Below are 17,917 nucleotides of genomic sequence, written 5' to 3' on the forward strand. Positions count from 1 at the left end.
TACAAAAGTTATTATTGGTTATGAAGGAATATTTATGCAGATACACAAATATTTTCAAGATAATTCTTTTTTTAGTGGAAGATAATTCTCGGTATAATGAAGTTTGCCTTTTATGTTTTAAAAAAACATATTTTCAGGTCTAAGCATTGGACTAGGAGTTGGAAGTGGTGCAATGGTTTTCCTTTTTTCCTTAGGCACCACATTTGTGGTTCGTTCAAGGCACAAAGAAAGAAAAAGCTAAGGGAAACATTTTTCAAGCATAATCATGGGCAGTTGCTACAACAATTGGTCTGTCATATGGCAGATATTGGAGAAAGAATGATTGTTACTTTGGATGAGATAGATAAAGCCACCAAGAATTCATGATTAGCACATATTTACTGTAGCATCATATGAACAAATCATGGACTAATTAAGCTTAATAGATTCGTCTCGCGAATTAGCCTTTATTTATGCAATTGATTTTGTAATTAATATATATTTAATACTTCTAATTAGTATCTAAATATTCGATATGACAGGGACTAAACTTTAGTCCATGGAACCAAACACCCCTTTAAGTTTAGAGGTGACAACCGACGATGAGACAAGTTGAGATGACACTAGAAAGCATTCAAGCATGGAGTCTTCAAGTGACGTGATTGATGATGACATATCTAGTGACCTATATCCGTTGAAAACCGAGCTTTAGTCCCGGTTAGTAAGCCTCATAACTCTCGAAAATCAACTAGGACTAACTATTCAGGACTAAAGGTCCCCCTATTTAGTCTCAGGTTATTCACCCGGGACTAAAGACCCCCTTTAGTCCCGGTTGGTATTACCAACAGTGACTAAAGTTCTTTTTTCTTTTTAAATTCTTTTCCATATTAATGCTAATTGTTGCTTCACACACACATATGCATGTACATATAGGTATACATCCTTAGCGTATACTACTTACACATATACGCTCGTATTGTATGCATGTCGTATATATATATTTCATGATAGTATATGCATAATATTAATTATAACTACTATATATATAATTCTTAGTATATTATACACATCAAACTAGTATTTATACAATTACTATATGTACAATGATTTGTCCTCTTCATTCTTAGGATCCTCCCGTTGTGGTATTGCTCCGTTCGGCTACTAAATGTCCATCGTAATAAAATTCTTCTTTGGAATTTATCACCTCGTCCACCAGATATCCTATGGGAGCTTCTTGGATTGCCAAAAGCCTCTCCTTCTCCAAGAGTTGTTCTCCAATCCGCAACATATGTAATTTAGAAATATGTGAATGTTACACGAACAATTAAATATAAGGATCTACAAAATAATTAATTATTAATAGGTTTATTTTACGTACAGACATATTGTCCGATATCACCTTGTCCCGCACAAAATGGTACATGTGCTCACAGATGTAGTATCCACATAAATTATAGCCTTGTTCCTGTCTCAAGCACTTTAGTAGGGAAAAAACAAGTTCTCGCAGCTCCTGCCGCCTGCCAAGCGGGTTATGAAATATTCGTGTTATAGAATATACAAAATGTGCAAACTTCATACATGCCGGGAACGTTGTACTGAATGTAAGTTTTTCTTTGAATTCACCATGGTGAATCTTACGGAATCTTTTCCATGCGTTGTGAATTAAAATAATGAATGATACAGTGTTAGGTGAAAATTTAGGGAACAAACTTTTGCATAGAGATAAAGGTTCAGAATTATTACAAGTTTAGCATGTCTTGACTGTTAGGTACTCCACATTTGGTTTCCTCAATGAATCAAACACAATAATGTTGCTTTTATCAATCATAATTATAAGGAGAATCGAATAAAAATTGTGTACATAAATGTTCATATTAGAACTAACTAATATTAATTAGGTAAGGAAAAGGAAAACGAAAATAGTGGGTACCCACACTTAAAGTTGTATGGCAGTAGTATGTATTGCTTGTAATTTTGCTGCTCCAAGAATTTGTATATTGCGTCGAATGTAGATTTTGGTTGATCCCGTATCTGCTTTTGGTTAACAAACGATAGATCCATGAAGCCAATGTTGAATTAGGATTCTCTGCGGCACCTCTGAATTAGCATCTACATAAAATGAAAGACAAAGTTAGTAGAGCGACACACACACACAAAATAATGATCTGAGCCAAAATTTACATCTTTATAATGACACACTTACAGAACCCAGGCGTTGATGACAGAGACATCAAGAGCATCTGGATGGTACACTTCATATATATCCTTGAAATCCAACCACAGGAGTTTCTCACCTTCACCAAAAAAATCAATCGATTTAACACGAAGAGTGAACATGACCCTTTCCTTGGGCGACTGTTCCATGTACCATTGATGGAATTCATACATCTTCGTTGAGAGCTTCCGTACCAAGCCTGACTAGAGGCTTGCCTAACACAAAGGGCCATTTAGGTACAATATTTTCTTGAGCTGGTGATTCAGTTTGCCCTAGAACTTCAGCAAACAACAGACCTGTGTCTTCCATAAACTTAATGACATGGATTTGTTGTTCTAAAGGCAAAGTTGCTATAGCTAGAGCGTCTTAATATGCTTCTGATCTTGCTGCCCGAGCTGGGGGACAGTACGACTGGAAGACAACTCTCCTTGTTTTTTCTTCTTATAAGACTTAACTGACGAACGATCGTAGTTCAATAGTAAAGTATCCTGTACTTATTTTTTCATGCCAATAAAAAACTTTAATTTTGCTGGATCTACTGCCTTAGGCTCCATCTCCTTTGCTTTTCTTTCTGCAACTTTTTTCCCAAACCACTCCCTTACATATGCTTGCGATGCCTCTCCCAATTCCTCGGGATTCATATTGCCTGCTAGCTTCTTAATTGATTTAGACTTCTTTGTTTTCTTGCTCGATGGTCACGACTTCTTGAGAGGTGTTGTAGGTTCCTTGCTCGCACCAGACTTTAGTCCCGGCACTGTAGACTATGATCGGGGAGGGGTATTTTGGCCGTCGTCGCTTGCACCACTAGGATTCGATGGTGCTGGAGATGGTGATCGAGCAGGATGTGTCGGGGATACATCCCTAGTACCCGAAAGGGAGGAAGAAGTCGGACTCCTACTAGGATTCCCCTATAATCCTACTAGGACTCGTCCCGTGTACTCCTACTAAGACTCCTCCTTGTAACCGACTAGTAGTCCTGCCCCCTGGAGTATATAAAGGAGGGTAGGGGTACCTAGATCGGCAAAGAGCTCAACTAAGCTCAGAACCATTAACAATAGCCAACAACTAGGCTACTCAACACCCAAGCGCAGGGCATAATATACAACACCTCAAACAGGACGTAGGGTATTACGCTACTCTAGCAGCCCGAACCTGTATAGATCTGTATCTTGTGTCCTCGCTTTTACCTTCAAGTTCTAGGTCCGGCGATCTCCCACCGACAAATCGACTACCTTAGGTACTCCCTCGGTAGGTTGCCGGTATAAAACATCGATATTTGACGCGCTTGAAGGACCTCATCATCAAAAATCAATCTACTTTCATGGCATGTTTGCTGCTGGACGACGACTCCAGTCAAGTCAGATTCGATTCCATGCGGGGCTCTACACGTATATGATGAAGGGCCTGCCAACTCGTTTGTTTACTGAGTTTAGGTCCAGCCTGTGCGTTCGTGATCCTCCCGCTTCGACTGCGGGTGGGTATTGGGAAGTATATTTGTATATTAGGATATATTTATCCTTTCCTTGTACACTTGATGTATTCCTTGTACTCCAAGCCATATTGGCCATATATATAGAGGTCACCCCTCTCATTTGGGTGTTTGGTGTTTTCCATCTACTACTTCCGCGCGCGTGCTCCCCACGCTAGTTGAAGGAGCTCAGGGCCTCAATCTGAGCCAATAGCTCCACCCATAGGAGCATGGGAGGAGCTCGAGCCTGCTCAGCATCAAGGTGGCAGCGGCAAGCAGCCAGTGCCGACCCATTGATTCGCCAGCCCCGGTGTCTCATGCTGTGTGGAGGAGCTCGACTGTGGGGAGGTAAACGTGAATCGAGCTTGACCACGGTCAGTCTCCTCTCTCTTTCCTCAATCAAATCCACAGCAGAGGTGTGCTCAAGCTTCGAATCCAGCAAGCTCAGAGCGGCAGTAATGGATCCTGAGCTTGGGATGGCAACAGGGGAGGTCAAGCTTGGGACGCCGTGATTCAAGGCCTAGCCTGGTGACATCTCGGAGGAGGCCTGCAACTCCACATGGCCGTGTGTGGATCTAGGGTGCGGGAGCGCGGATTCGAGGTGAGGTTGTCCGGACCCAGCAGCAGCATAGTGAAATCAACCGCGGAGGAGGTGGGGGAGGGTGGAGAGCTGGCGAGAAGGCTGCTTGGGGAAGGGGTTTCGTGCGCATGCTGGAGGAAAATTGTAGTACCGATAGAGTAGGGGCTATGGATGGCAACGGGCACAAATTACCCGCATGCCCACGGGCAAAACCCGGTAGGGTGAGGATACGAGTTCTATTTTGTGCCCACGGACATGGGTGCGGGTTTGAGTTTGTGCCCGCGGGTAAAAAATTAGCAAGCATAAAAATATCTTACCCGTGCCCACAAACCCGCGAACCCACTACATAGTGCCTGACATGTGGACCCCTGTACAACTATATAGGAGATTTCTAGGGTTCCTCCGTTCCTCCAATCCTCTCAGCCGCATGCCCGGCCGCCCGCACTCCCACAGTCCCGCACCCCGTCCCCGCACACCAGGCACCCAGGCGGCCGCCGCCACCTCCCCGCCGCTACCTCTCCGCCACCCGCCCTCGCTCCCCGCCGCCCGCTCCGTCGCCCATTGCCCGCGAGGCCGCTCCGCCACCTGAGTCCCAATGGCTAGTTCCCCCATCGCCGTCCCAAGCCGCAGCACTGCTTGCCGCTGGTCAGTCTTTTTGCCTGGCGGGTATGGGTGTGCCCGCGGGTAGACTGTGTTCGTGGGTGATAGGTGCGGGCACAACTTCTTGCTCATGATGGGCGGTGGGCGTGGGCACGAGTACAGGGTTTGCCTTGAAGGTGTGGGTCTGTAAACCCTCTGCCCGCGGGCAATATGCCCGTTGCCATCCATAGTAGGGGCCTCCCTTCGCACCTATAGGAGAAGGGGTCAGAGGGGGGGGGGGAAAGTAGGTTCCTCCCTACTCCAGGGACCCGAGTAGGGACCCTACTGGAGTTGGATTTTTTTCCCATGGCCCTACTTTTTGAGTGGGGACTCAAGTAGGGTCTTGCTAGAGTTGACCTTGATGGTGGATGCAGCATTGGAAGTTTGGAACACACGGCCTAAGGCTCTTGCGACTGCACAAGTTGCCGAGCTTCTGCATAGGTCACACTGCACTTAGGCACTTGGTCGGATGGGGATGGCGCTGACCTGCAGCTCATCCATCCGGAACAATGGCCCGTTGGCCGGCTTGTTGTTATCGTGAAGAACCGCCAAAGGGATTGGGTCCTTTTTGAAAGAGGAGGATATGTGTTTGTCTTCCACATATATATGTATGCACTGTAAAAAGGGAAATTGGATCTATGTTATAAGGTTTCACCTTCTAGTGATCCACTTGTCTTCCAAATCCAAAAGATCACTAGTTGTGAAACTCTATTTTGTGCTATTGATGCTATTTGAATGCATCAAGGTTACGACAGCAAGAACTAGCAATGGGAATTCAAATATTGATCAAAACACAATCTTTGAAGAAAACGACCATTGATAAGAACAAACCTTAAGAGATCAAGTCAAGATCAATATTAAGTTGGCTTGAACAAATTTATAGAAGATGATGATGAAATCATATGACCAAGAGATTGTAGTGTATATGATGGGAGAGTTGTAAAGTTTCATCTTGGATTTCAAACAAAGCAACGCAAGAATGGCACGTTCAAATGTCAGCACAAGATTTATTTTTAAAAACATGCACCGGAAATTTCTTATTATATGACATGGCAAGTATGGAAATTGTCAGGTAATGTCTGGGTTGGAACTGCATGCCTAGCTATGTTGACGCAAAATATTTTATATTTCTAATTAGATAAAGCAGAAATTGCGCTATATTGACAATAAAGCACAGAAAACACACACATACCTCATTTTCTCATTGGCCATCTTGTAGCCATATCATCATTTCAAAACCAAAATCACAATGTATCTGATCTTTACAGATTGGTAGAAACTAGAAATGAACAAGAAGAAGACGACCAGGTATAGCGGCGGCGAGCAGGTCGTCAACTGCACGGTCTGCATGACTAATCCCCACCAGCCTTTTTGTAGGCCATCGGCTCCACCGCTCCAGCCACCGCTTTCCCTCTTTTTGACTGTCTGTGTCTCGCTAGGGGCCCCACACGGGCACACGTAAGCTAGCTACGGCTTGTGAAAGATGCCCCAGGCGTACACGGCGGCCTCCACGACGGAGGTGATCTCGTCGGCGACCTCCGTCATGTTGCACCGGTTCCCCTCGAACGTCGCCGCCGTCGTCGACGATGACGTGGCCGCCGCCACGCAGTCCAGCAGGCTCTGGTTGCACCACAGGTTCAGGTAGTCGTCTGCAACCGTACCGTCGCGCCATGGGAAAACGAAGAAGAAGCCGAAGAAGAATGAGAACGGAAGAAAAGAAGACATAAACGGCGTACAAAAATCTGATCTTTGAAATGTTGATCTGTCGTAAAATCAGTCTGAGCATGAAATGCGCGCGTACTGTCGGTGGCCTGGACGCAGGCGTCGTGGATCATGCAGCAGGCGTCGAGGGCGTCGCAGGGGGCCTCGCCGGGGCACCCCGTGTACCCCACGCCGCAGTACTTGCCGTAACGCATCAGCGGCGCCGCTGGACGATGGCACGATCGGCAGAAGCGAAACCAAATCAGTTGCACGAGAAATTCAGACCTCGTCAATCAGAATTCAGACACGCCGCAGACGTACCTGTGCAGTGGTCGGATTCGCAGGTTCGGCTGCACTCCTGCAGAAGGACACGCGGCGCACCACGTGGAGTGCCAATTTTTTAGCTGATGATAACCTCTTGATGGATCGAGCTGAGTAGCTAGCTAGGACCATACCGATGCCGCGTCGCCGCCGAAGATGCTGGCGGCAGCGTGCGGCGAGCGATCGGCGACGGCGAGTAGCAGGAGGAGAAGGAGAGGAGGAAGAAGACGGCGGCGACGACCGCGCCGCTGTTGCAGGGGACCACGGCCGGCGATGAGCTCCCTGCTGCCGTCCATTTGCGTGCAATAGATGTGGAGAAGGAATGGATTATTGGGTGGTTGCTTGCGGCAGGTTTCAGTTGTGAAGCTATATGAATGCCATGGCGCAATAAAGTTTGGTGGCTTGGTTGATCTACATGATGATCGAATGCCGTTGGGTTTATGAATAAACCTTTATAAACAAGTTGATTCGGTGATGTTGTTAGCTCAACTGCATGAGCGGCCAAGGGCTCAGGGTGGACTGGTGGTTGTCTGCCCGGTGATCCGATCTCTCCACAAGACCACTCCATTTCCCTTCTTCTTCTTTTTTTTGTTTGTCGTGTTTTGTTTGCTTGGAATTGTTGACAGGATATGGATCCATGCGACAATGTTGTGGCCCGGCCGGGCACTTTTTCAGGCGGAGAGACCTGCCAACTCGGTCATCCCGTGAACTTAGCAAATGGAGATGATCCGGCCGGTCGCCTAGTTGCATACTTGCGTGCATGTCCTTGTTTCCTGGGGAGCCAAAGTCTAGCTTTGCTGTTCGAGATGGCCTCCAACTAACGGTGGGCAACACAAATTGATTTTAGAATCAGACAACTTAACCTTGATGAACTTGTTGATGACCTTGATTAACTTATTGATGAAGGGGTGGGGAACGTTCATCAATCTCGAGTATTTGGCATGAAAACCAGGGGATTAGCAAAAATGTGTGTTTCATTTTCTTTTAGTCATGTTGGTCGAGCTGCGAATTGTGCTGCTTATTGTTGTGCAAAGAAAGCTTTGACTGATGTTGTTTATTTTTCTTGTTCTGGTAGTGTTCCAGACTTTCTAGTAGATGCACTTGCTAAAGATTGTAATCCTGCTCTTACCTTTATGAAATCTTCTGTGTAGCTGCCCTAAAAAGAAAATCCCACTTACTTCGACCATTCCTCGGACAACAAACCAAAACTATGGTGCCAAAATTGTTATACTGGGCTACTGGCAAAAATTTAGCAACGTTCTACTGTAGAACCACATTGTATGGACCGTGACCCAAACACTGAGCTACTTTCCTGGGCTGGGCCTTTAATTTCTTTTACCTTTTTCGAGTAACAATGTATAATAACGGGCCTATGATCCATGACCACTGCTTGTCTTTTCTTTTTCTGTTGTTTTTTTGGTTGAGGTAGGATTTGAATCCTCCAATTATACCAACCGGAAGTGTGTTTAGAGCATGTTCAGCGGTTTTCCAAAAAAAATTTCCCAATAACTAATTTATTGAAATATCCCATTATCTCATTCATTATTTTTGGAAGAGTTGCTTTTTACAATTCCCAATAATCTCATCCCAATCTAACTACCATATTGGGAGAGTCACAACTCCCTCTTTATTTTGGAAGAGTTGGGGTGAATTATTAGTTTGTCCCAATAATTATTGGGAAAAGGGAAAGGTAAAGGGCATCTGCTGAACCATTAGTTTTTTACGAACACTTCCAATACAGTAGTTGGATCGAGAAAAGAGAGACCGCTGGAGATGATCTTATAGGAAAAATAGGAACTCGATGCGGCGGAAGCACATACTATGTGGCATTGAATTTCATTATTCAGATAGCCCAATACTAGACATATGCTTTTCTATGTGTTATTAGGTATCGTTCATCCTTGATGTCGTTCATAATAGTTCACTTCGCTTATAGTATTTACAAAAGATGTACATACAATATATATTCTACAAGTATTCACTTGGCTTTATTTACAAAAGTTTAATCTTTCCAAAGAAATACTGCCTACAATCCTCCACAATTCAAATAGACTATCTCAACAAAAATATAAAATGATGAGCATGTCTTTTCCAACATTTGAATGGATAAATCATTGAGCTTGATTTATTTCCAACATTCCTGATGATATTTTATTTTGGTGTGCTTTAATATAGGAAAAAGTATACAAAACCCAGATAGTATAGGGAAAATAGAAAAAATGAAGGAAACGATTTACCTCTGTATGGGCCGAAATGCCCAATGAGGACATGTCTTTACCTCATAGATGGCCTAATGGGCTTCAGGCCCTCGAGGATAATCGTTGGATGCTTGAGAGAGAAAAAACAAAGATCAGCTGCTATCTCGATGGAGACAATACAATCGAGACAATACAAATGGTACTAACCTCTGTTTCTAAATACTTGACAACTTTGACCAACGCACGATTACTAATGCGATCTACTTTTTAATAAAATACCTTTATAAAGTTATCTTACAATGTTTCTAGAACATTCTTATAGCATTAAGGGAGGAGCAAAATAGGAAACTATGTTTTAGGAAACATGAAGTGCCAGTAGTATTTAGAAACGGAGGTTGGTATATCTTTGCAATACATCTACCTTCTCCAAAGATCAGTACTGGTAATAAAATGTACAGTAAGTACATCTTTGTAGACCACGGAGGTAAATATAAAAAATTTTACCACCGAAAAAGATAAAAAAAAGTTACGGATCCTGCATGGACGAAGCTTCACCTCCCATCCCATCCACCCAGATTGACCGCCCAAACCTCCCCACCTCCCGTTCCCCGCCTACCACGACCACACAGCAAACACTACCCTCCACCAACCACTCTCCACCACGTGTCCCACCGACCACGCCCCATCCACCCACCTCCCCGCCCCACCCCAAGCCACGCACTCTCCCCCCGCACCCGCTCCCCGCGGCGCGCGCCCCGCCCCCTTGACCGCCACGTCATCCCACTGCCACTCGGGTCCCGCTCCCCGCGCGCCCGGGGGCCGCGCCCTCTTCAAATGACCCCACCCCACCACCACCTCCGCACAACCGCGTCGCTTCCACCACACAGGAGATCCCCTGCGCCCGCCCCCACATCCCTGTAGCCGCCCCTGTTGCCGGCGAGAGCCCCTCCCTCCCCCGATCCCGATCCCCTGCCGCCACCCAGCCCGCAGCCATGTCGCCGTCGGAGCCGACGCGGGAGGAGAGCGTGTACATGGCGAAGCTGGCGGAGCAGGCTGAGCGGTACGAGGAGATGGTGGAGTTCATGGAGCGCGTGGCCCGGTCTGCGGGAGGGGCCGGAGGCGGGGAGGAGCTCTCCGTCGAGGAGCGCAACCTGCTGTCCGTCGCGTACAAGAACGTCATCGGCGCCCGCAGGGCCTCGTGGCGGATCATCTCCTCCATCGAGCAGAAGGAGGAGGGCCGCGGGAACGAGGCCCACGCCGCCTCCATCCGCGCCTACCGCTCCAAGATCGAGGCCGAGCTCGCACGCATCTGCGACGGCATCCTCGCGCTCCTCGACTCCCACCTCGTCCCCTCCGCCGGCGCCGCCGAGTCCAAGGTCTTCTACCTCAAGATGAAGGGCGACTACCACAGGTATATTAGAATATACACCATTCCCTTCGTGAGATCTAGCCTCTTTCTTATGCGAGTCTGCGGCTAGATGGTGCGATCCGTGTACGGAGCAACCGAGGAGTGAGGTTTATTGTTGGATCAACTCCAGATCTCTTAATATTGGGATATGATAAGGGGCATAGATTTCGAACATAAGTTATTAGCGGGCGATTTGAGTCCTTATTTATTGCTGGTTTGTAGGTATCGATCTGATTTCCGGCCTGTGTACAAGGGCCATGAACTGGTGGTTGGTGAAAGTCAGTTTAAGATCTGTATATAGATGTTTTGTGTGGGGGTGACAGGGATCTGAGTTCTTGGTGACGATTAAGTCAAAGTTTAAGGTGTGGTCTTTTTTCTTTGAATTTTTTGTGGTCTAGGTTCGTGTTATTGGTGGTGGAAAGTCAAGAAAGGGAAATAGATTCTGATGTCCGTGACGTTTGAGGGAGGGGGTTCCCCTCTTTCTTGATGGTGCAAAATACTGATCTTGCAATTAATGACATATTTTATATTATTGGTGTTGCTGTGAGGTTGCGATTTATAATTTGTTTACATGATTGGTGTTATGTGATATGGTTGATGGCTATGTATTTGTGGCCTGCAGTGTTTATCTGGGTATCTGATTTATCCTCGTGATGAATTTGCAGGTACCTTGCTGAGTTCAAGTCAGGTGCGGAGAGGAAGGAAGCTGCAGAGAGCACCATGAATGCTTACAAAGCTGCCCAGGTTAGATATCTAACGAAAACAAACCTTATTTTTTTGTGTACATGTTAATGGATTGATCATATATCTTGTAAATTGGGATTGATTGTTGGTGTTGCCTTTTGTGTTGTAGGATATTGCTCTGGCAGATCTGGCTCCTACCCATCCCATCAGGCTTGGTCTCGCGCTTAACTTCTCAGTGTTCTACTATGAGATCCTGAACTCCCCTGACCGTGCTTGCAACCTCGCTAAGCAGGTCTGCTTCTGCTCCCTCTGCCTCCCTTTACTGTGCATGGCATGTGAGGTTTCACTGTATGAGATAATGTGTTCTAGATTTGCATTGTTGGACACTTGGCTGAGCACATAAATGCTTTTATCACCTTTTTACTTTGTTGAAGACAGGATTTCCTTTGTTTAGTAGAATATGATATCAAGGAAATAATTTGTAGCTGCTGATATATGAAGTCATAGATTCATAGATGCTAACCTTTCTTTTAAAAGACAATCAAGGTTGCAAGGAAAACACAGCAAGTCTGTGACATATATGCTGTCAGAGTCTTTTATAGCCAATCACCGGCTTTTGAATCATAGTGGTGTATACTGAAGTAATTTGCATGGCATGACAAATTTTGCAAGACCTGAACTGTCGGAATACTATTAGCAAGGTTTAGTGCTATTAGCAAAAAAGAAAAGGCTTAGTGCATATAATCTGTGCTAGTTTTTGTTCATGCGTAATCACGGAAACGGTACCTCTTACTATTAAGTGTAACAAGTTCTAGTAGAGGCACTGTTTACTTTGAAGTGGCAACAATGTTTCATATCTCCTCATTTTATGTTTCAAGTTCGTGTTCCTGTTTCATATTTCACCCATTTGTTTATTGCAATTTCCATTTATATTCTTATTCTGTGAAATCTAAGATGCTTAACTGTCTTTGCTGTTGGTTCTCCACTGAAATTGACATGTCTTGCTGCATACATTTCTACTTTATATTACTAAATTACAACCAAATGGTGAAAATTAACTTAGTTATGCTATTACAAAACTGTTTATTACTGACAGATGGTCTAGAATACATAAGGCACCACATATGCATAACCAGCTGTTTCTAATTCTAATTTGTGGAATTTGCTATGTTTGTCCAAAACTGAGACAATCTCAATTCTCAACTACATTGCATCGAAGTACGCTTGATGTTATGATATTTTTACTTCACATTTTATTTGCTGGAGTTGACTTGGAATTTAATGTCTGTAGGCTTTTGACGAGGCCATCTCTGAGCTAGACAGTCTGGGTGAGGAGTCCTACAAGGACAGCACTCTGATCATGCAGCTCTGCGTGACAACCTGACCCTATGGACATCTGACACCAATGTGAGTTTCCTAATTGTCTTTTTAATCTATTTAACCTTCTTAGTTCTCTTTGCCATGGTTCTCATCTGACCTTGTTCTCTCCTTCAACTTCAGGAGGATGGCGGTGATGAGATCAAGGAAGCTGCTGCCCCGAAGGAATCCGGAGAGGGTCAGTAAGATGGATCCAAGCTCCCGACCTGGTGCATCCGCTGATGTTTGGGAGTGATCCGAGCCAATGTTCCTGGATTTCGATAGCTATCCCCTAGTATACGTACCTCCAACGTCGTCATCACTGGACGATGCTGCATTGTTGCTGTTTAATTACGTACCTTAGATGTTTGTTGTTGCACGCTTTTGTTTCTGTTTTAAGTCCGATAAAATGATGGCTGGATGCTGGTTTTCATGCTCCAATCTGGCCACCATGGGGAAAAACCTGCTCTCATGTTGCAGTGTTGTTAGAATGATTGCATATGTTACTTGACGTATGGAGTATTTGACAGGCCTGCTGCCAAGTAGTATTTTGTTGAGATGGCTTTGCAAGTATTGTGTGTTCCTACCCTCGTCTGAACTTTGAATCATCTGAAATCCTGAATGCATGGAAGATGCGCTTTGGCTGTGATGAACTGTACATGGCTCTGAGCGTTTCATCATGTAGCTGTCCGAAAGCAGCACGCACTTCAGGCTTATAGGTCGTCTGGGAACATGAATCTGATGCGCATCTGGGACCAAGAATCCATCCTATAGGTTGGTGGTGGTGCCCAAGATTCTTGAGCCCGATCAGATTGGCATACGCGGTTCCAGTAATCTGTATGCAATCCTATAATCCTCCACAATCCTATAATTGTGCCGTGATCATTCAGTAATCCGTACTATGCTTGGCTACGCTATCACGAAACTCGCTTTCGTTCTCCAGCTCATCTTTCACGAAAACCACATCTCGCCTGTTCTATTCCAACGTCTCGATGTTGTCTTCGGTCTTGAACGAGGACTTGGACATAAACGGGCAGAAGGCAGCAATGAGGAAAAAATATTGACCACGAGCCTTTGGAATTGCACGCAATTAAGAGTTCTTCAAACATCACTTGCAAAGAAAATTAACCGCTTCGTACGCTGTGACCTCCACAAGGCATCGATATCATAGACTGAAGCAGCGGCGGCTTTGATATATGAATTTTGATGCCTACTAGGCATGGACATACAATTAAACTCGATACAAATATGGGCAGATACAACCAACTCGATACAAACTTGAGCACATGAATTTACAATCCAGTTTAATTTTTTTGGGGGATTTTCTGGAAACAAAAAAGATCCACATATAGACCATAATAATATGTATCTAGAACGATGCGAGAAAACATATCGGATGACAACAACAAAGTAGACTACCGGACTAACCTCTTTTTTTTTCAGATCAATTTCCACTACTTTATACCGATGGGGATGCAAGAAAACACCCCCCATGACAACAGCAATGTAGACTAAACTCTCCAGGACTAACCTCTTTTTTCAGATTAACTTCCTCTAGTTTTTACTACTGATGCAGAATACGGTAACAGGTTGAAAGTAGGTTCGAATAGCAGCAGATCCACAGCCATGCGAGAAGAATGGATCACTCGTCTTCATCGGGCCTGCTTGCGAGACACAGCTCATGGAGCTCGTTCAGGATCCACTCCTCCCCGGTGTGGCCTCCCAGAACCAGGACCCTTGTCCCACCCACCACACATGTACTGTGTCCCCAGGCGAACTTCGGTGGCTGCCCGGGGACATTCAGGATCCTCCATGCCGGTTTCTCCTCGGCAGGGTCAATCAGGAACAGCTGCGCCGGGGAGTGCAGACCAGCAATCGAGCCGCCAAATATGATGATTCTCCCACATGGCAGGCTCACAGCGACGTGGTCAAGCCTTGGCGGTGGGCCGACATTTGGGAACCCGGTCGTTGCCAGCTGCCTCCACTGGGGACTGTCTTCACCAACATCCAGGGTGTATGCGTCACTGGAGCGAAGCCGGAGCGAGCCGCTCTTTGCCAGTCCACCATACATGAATAGTTTGGTCGTACCGTAGACAGACATGGTGTGGCCAAGGCGGGATGGCGGTGACCAGGATGTAGGAATTTCCCTCCATGCTGGTTTTTCCTTTGTGAGGTCAAGAAGGAAGGTGTCGCTGAGAAGAACACCGGACTCTGTGCACCCACCTGAGACAACAAGCTTTGAACCATCCAAAGTGCATGAGCTGTGCCAAGACCGTGGCAGTGGAGGACCCTCACTTGCAACCTCCCTCCACGTAGGCTGCTGAGCATCGAGGTCAAGGACGAAGACATCGTTGAGCAAACCTCGCTGTCCACAGCCTCCAAATACTACCAGCCATGACCCATTCAGCCATGATAGAGTGTGTCCCCATCGGCCAGGTGGGGAGGCAGAGACCTTGACACGGCGCCATTCTGGAGTTGGAGCCTCCAAGTTAAGCACAAACGTGTCATCCATTGGCTGCATGTTGACTCCCTCCCCTCCAAACAGGACAAGGCGATTACCAACAGCACATGCACTGAAGTTGCAACGGGAAGGCTCCACACGTCCTCCAACTGTGAACTTCCTCCATGATGCTGCCTCAAGGGTTGTTAGCTCTCTTGCAAGGCGACCCCATCGTAACATCTTGGTGCTCATCTCAAGCTTTACAGTGACATCTCTTCCCCATGCATTCTGGCAGACCATCTTCCTCAGGTGATCGTTCTTGGTTAGTTCATGCATTCTGGTACAGACTGATCCAATCGATGCTACATCTCTTGGTGATAGGCGAGATAAGATGTTGTGTGCAAGAACTTCGTCTGACAATTGGAGGATACCACAGTAATCTGAGCTCTGGATTTTGGGAGTATGTTCATGAGAAGCTGAGTTCAGATCTTGAATAGTGGGCCTGTGGTTGGACTGTTGTTTATACACTGGATATGATATATTGCTGAGATCAATGTTTGCCTCAGAGAATAGCTGGATTCCAATAACATGAGTCACAGAGCCATCATCCCCATGCATAGGAATGAGCCTTAATCTGTTGTAAAGTGGAGCACCATCCTTCCGGAAATTGAGCAGCTCGCCTTGGAATTCAATCCCCTCATTGAGGCATCGCCGAATCTCTGAAACAACCATGGGATCAACAAGGGGATGTCGCCTTTGTGCACGTGGATCCCGAAATTGCAGGAATCGGCTGAAAGACAAGTTTGAGTGAACACAGTTCGTGAGATGCTTCAATAGGCCCTCTGTCAAGTTTTTCAGTGTCAGCAATTTAAAAATTGGTATAAGAAAAAAAGATAGCAAACAAGAAAACAAGCAGACAATATCCACTGTAAAATGTTCCTAGTATAGAAAGATCAAATATTTACTCATCGACTTACGTCAACAAGACAGGCTAAAAATGTATATTATCATGCTACTGATTTTGGCACAAAACTTGAATTTCAACCAGTTTCAGTACTGAAGTTGTTAGCTAGATCTGATGTGAAATGCTTAAACAACTTCAGACTGGATCCAATGATCACCTAACTTTCTATTCAACACAATTTCTGTGGAGTCAGATTAGCATTCCTAATGATATCCTGATTTTTCACCAAATATCCAATATCATAAAACAAAGTTTTACAAATGTAAAGAGTATGAATAGGCTAGTGAACTAGTGGTGGGAAGGCTAACCCGCCACCAACCTGGTCTCAAGACAACCATCGACACAGGGTGCCCACCCAGGTTGTCATGGACTGCAAATCTTTTTTGTATACCCATATATTCTAGGGTTTATTCTTACATCATCCCTTTCTCATGGACTGTAGCAGTGCAACCAAAGTATGAAGCGAAATATTTTACAGGTAGCCATCAACATGTTCTCCCCAACCTCTGCTCACCAGAAAACCATAACAGGCTCAGCAAAAGTTGAATGGATCCATGGACATTTCACTGTCGGTGCACCTTTGCGATCTGAAACCCATTACTTACAATCCCAAATAGTTCACCTACAACATGAATAAGCCCAAAACTGGATCTCATCTGCTCCATCAATTATTTTAAGAGATGTTTTCTACGCGTTTTTCCGCATATGCACAACACAGTTTTTTGTTGAGCTTGTACTGATAACACATTGCTAGCCTGCTTACTCTTACTACAGCATGGCCAGTGGCCCACCAAATTATTTCACTACTGTCACCACTAACCATTACTTAAGTGACAGACTGCACACCAAATTATCTCACGAAGGCAAACGCTCTGAGAATCACTAAAATTGACACCGGCTGTCCAAATCTCACTATACTACCACCCGCCCTTCAATTAAAGAGTCACAAAATCCTAAGTTCACAAAACTCCAATCAAAAGGCTTTACTACATTCTGAAATCCTACTGACAACAAAGCACTACCCATTTCTGCCTTCGCCGCAGCATCATTCACACACACATCACTTGAATTGAAAATCGTGAATAACACAAATACGTGCTGTGCTGTACCAAACGGATCCTGCAACCAAAGGACGGTCCCGCTAATGCGCCTGAAAATCCTAAATCCGACACGACGAGAGGCGGCTCATGATTTCAGTTCGTGCGGAGGACGAAGGGCGTAAGCCGCATTCACCTCTATCGGAAGCAGAGCAAAACATAGTCAGAATAAAACAGAGAGGAGATCGGGCGTACTGACCAGTTGCGTCCGAGCACCTCGTGGGCGCGGTACCCAGTGGCGGCCTCGAAGGCGGCGTTGACGTAGATGACGGGGAAGTCGGCCTCCGCCGCGTCCGCTACCACGATCGCCGCCGCCCTCTGCTCCCCCATCCCCACCCCCACCCCCACCCCCGCCGCCGGCGCACCCCACGCCCACCCCTCCTCCTCCTCCTCCTCCTCCTCCTCCTCCCCGTCTACCTCCATCCCCTCCTCCCCTTCCACCTCGGCCTCCACCTCCCAGAGCCTCGTCCGCTTCACCGCTACCGATCCCTGATCCCCCGCGTCGTCGTAGAGGAAAATGCCACGCCCCCCACCCTCTCCTCTGGAGCCCCCTTCACACCGGCTCAAATTATTTAGCTCTTTCCTGCCTTTGGGGCGAGCAAGGTTTGGGTAGACGTTGCTCTAGGGGGATGGGGAACAATGAGGTTAGGAAGAAGGATTTGTCTGCTGGGTGGTTTTTTATATCGACCGATAGCATATGGGAGACAGATGCAAAGTATATCTCGAGTTATTTACAAGAATCGTATTGTTGAAGTCTGGCCCTTAGGCGTATGATAATGCCAGCGGGGGCAGCCATGGCATTGAAAGAGAAAAAGAAAGAAGTCGAGGAAACGGAGCTCAAGAGGAGGCGGCTGGAAGGATTGGACC

General features: G+C 45.9%; 3 protein-coding genes across 4 annotated transcripts; 1 reads left to right on the forward strand and 2 right to left on the reverse strand.

Annotated features, from left to right (window-relative positions):
- Nucleotides 1-6,077: 6,077 nt before the first annotated feature.
- On the reverse strand, nucleotides 6,078-7,309 carry LOC101779827 (probable phospholipase A2 homolog 2). Its single transcript, XM_004979382.2, has 4 exons — nucleotides 7,038-7,309; nucleotides 6,904-6,940; nucleotides 6,683-6,808; nucleotides 6,078-6,530 (listed from the first exon to the last, which is right to left on the reverse strand). The coding sequence occupies exons 1-4, from the start codon at nucleotides 7,197-7,199 to the stop codon at nucleotides 6,349-6,351; spliced, it is 507 nt and encodes a 168-aa protein (XP_004979439.1). The 5' UTR covers nucleotides 7,200-7,309; the 3' UTR covers nucleotides 6,078-6,348.
- Nucleotides 7,310-9,955: 2,646 nt separating this feature from the next.
- On the forward strand, nucleotides 9,956-13,119 carry LOC101780236 (14-3-3-like protein GF14-D). Its single transcript, XM_004979383.4, is given in 6 exon segments — nucleotides 9,956-10,512; nucleotides 11,175-11,253; nucleotides 11,363-11,485; nucleotides 12,485-12,557; nucleotides 12,560-12,600; nucleotides 12,694-13,119. Coding segments are annotated over 6 exon segments (798 nt in total). The 5' UTR covers nucleotides 9,956-10,093; the 3' UTR covers nucleotides 12,757-13,119.
- Nucleotides 13,120-13,717: 598 nt separating this feature from the next.
- LOC101780635 (adagio-like protein 3) lies at nucleotides 13,718-17,488 on the reverse strand. 2 transcript variants are annotated; one of them, XM_004979385.3, is made up of 2 exons: nucleotides 17,250-17,488; nucleotides 13,718-15,779 (listed from the first exon to the last, which is right to left on the reverse strand). In XM_004979385.3, exons 1-2 carry the CDS (start codon nucleotides 17,471-17,473, stop codon nucleotides 14,192-14,194), a joined length of 1,812 nt encoding a protein of 603 aa, XP_004979442.1. In that variant the 5' UTR covers nucleotides 17,474-17,488; the 3' UTR covers nucleotides 13,718-14,191. The 2 variants fall into 2 exon arrangements, with proteins under 2 accessions (XP_004979442.1, XP_004979441.1); XM_004979384.2 differs by having other exon boundaries at nucleotides 13,718-15,831; nucleotides 17,250-17,377.
- Between the last annotated feature and the right edge of the window lie 429 nt (nucleotides 17,489-17,917).

Source organism: Setaria italica, chromosome VIII, assembly GCF_000263155.2.
Source record: "Setaria italica strain Yugu1 chromosome VIII, Setaria_italica_v2.0, whole genome shotgun sequence".
In the NCBI taxonomy this organism is placed as follows: Eukaryota; Viridiplantae; Streptophyta; class Magnoliopsida; order Poales; family Poaceae; genus Setaria; species Setaria italica.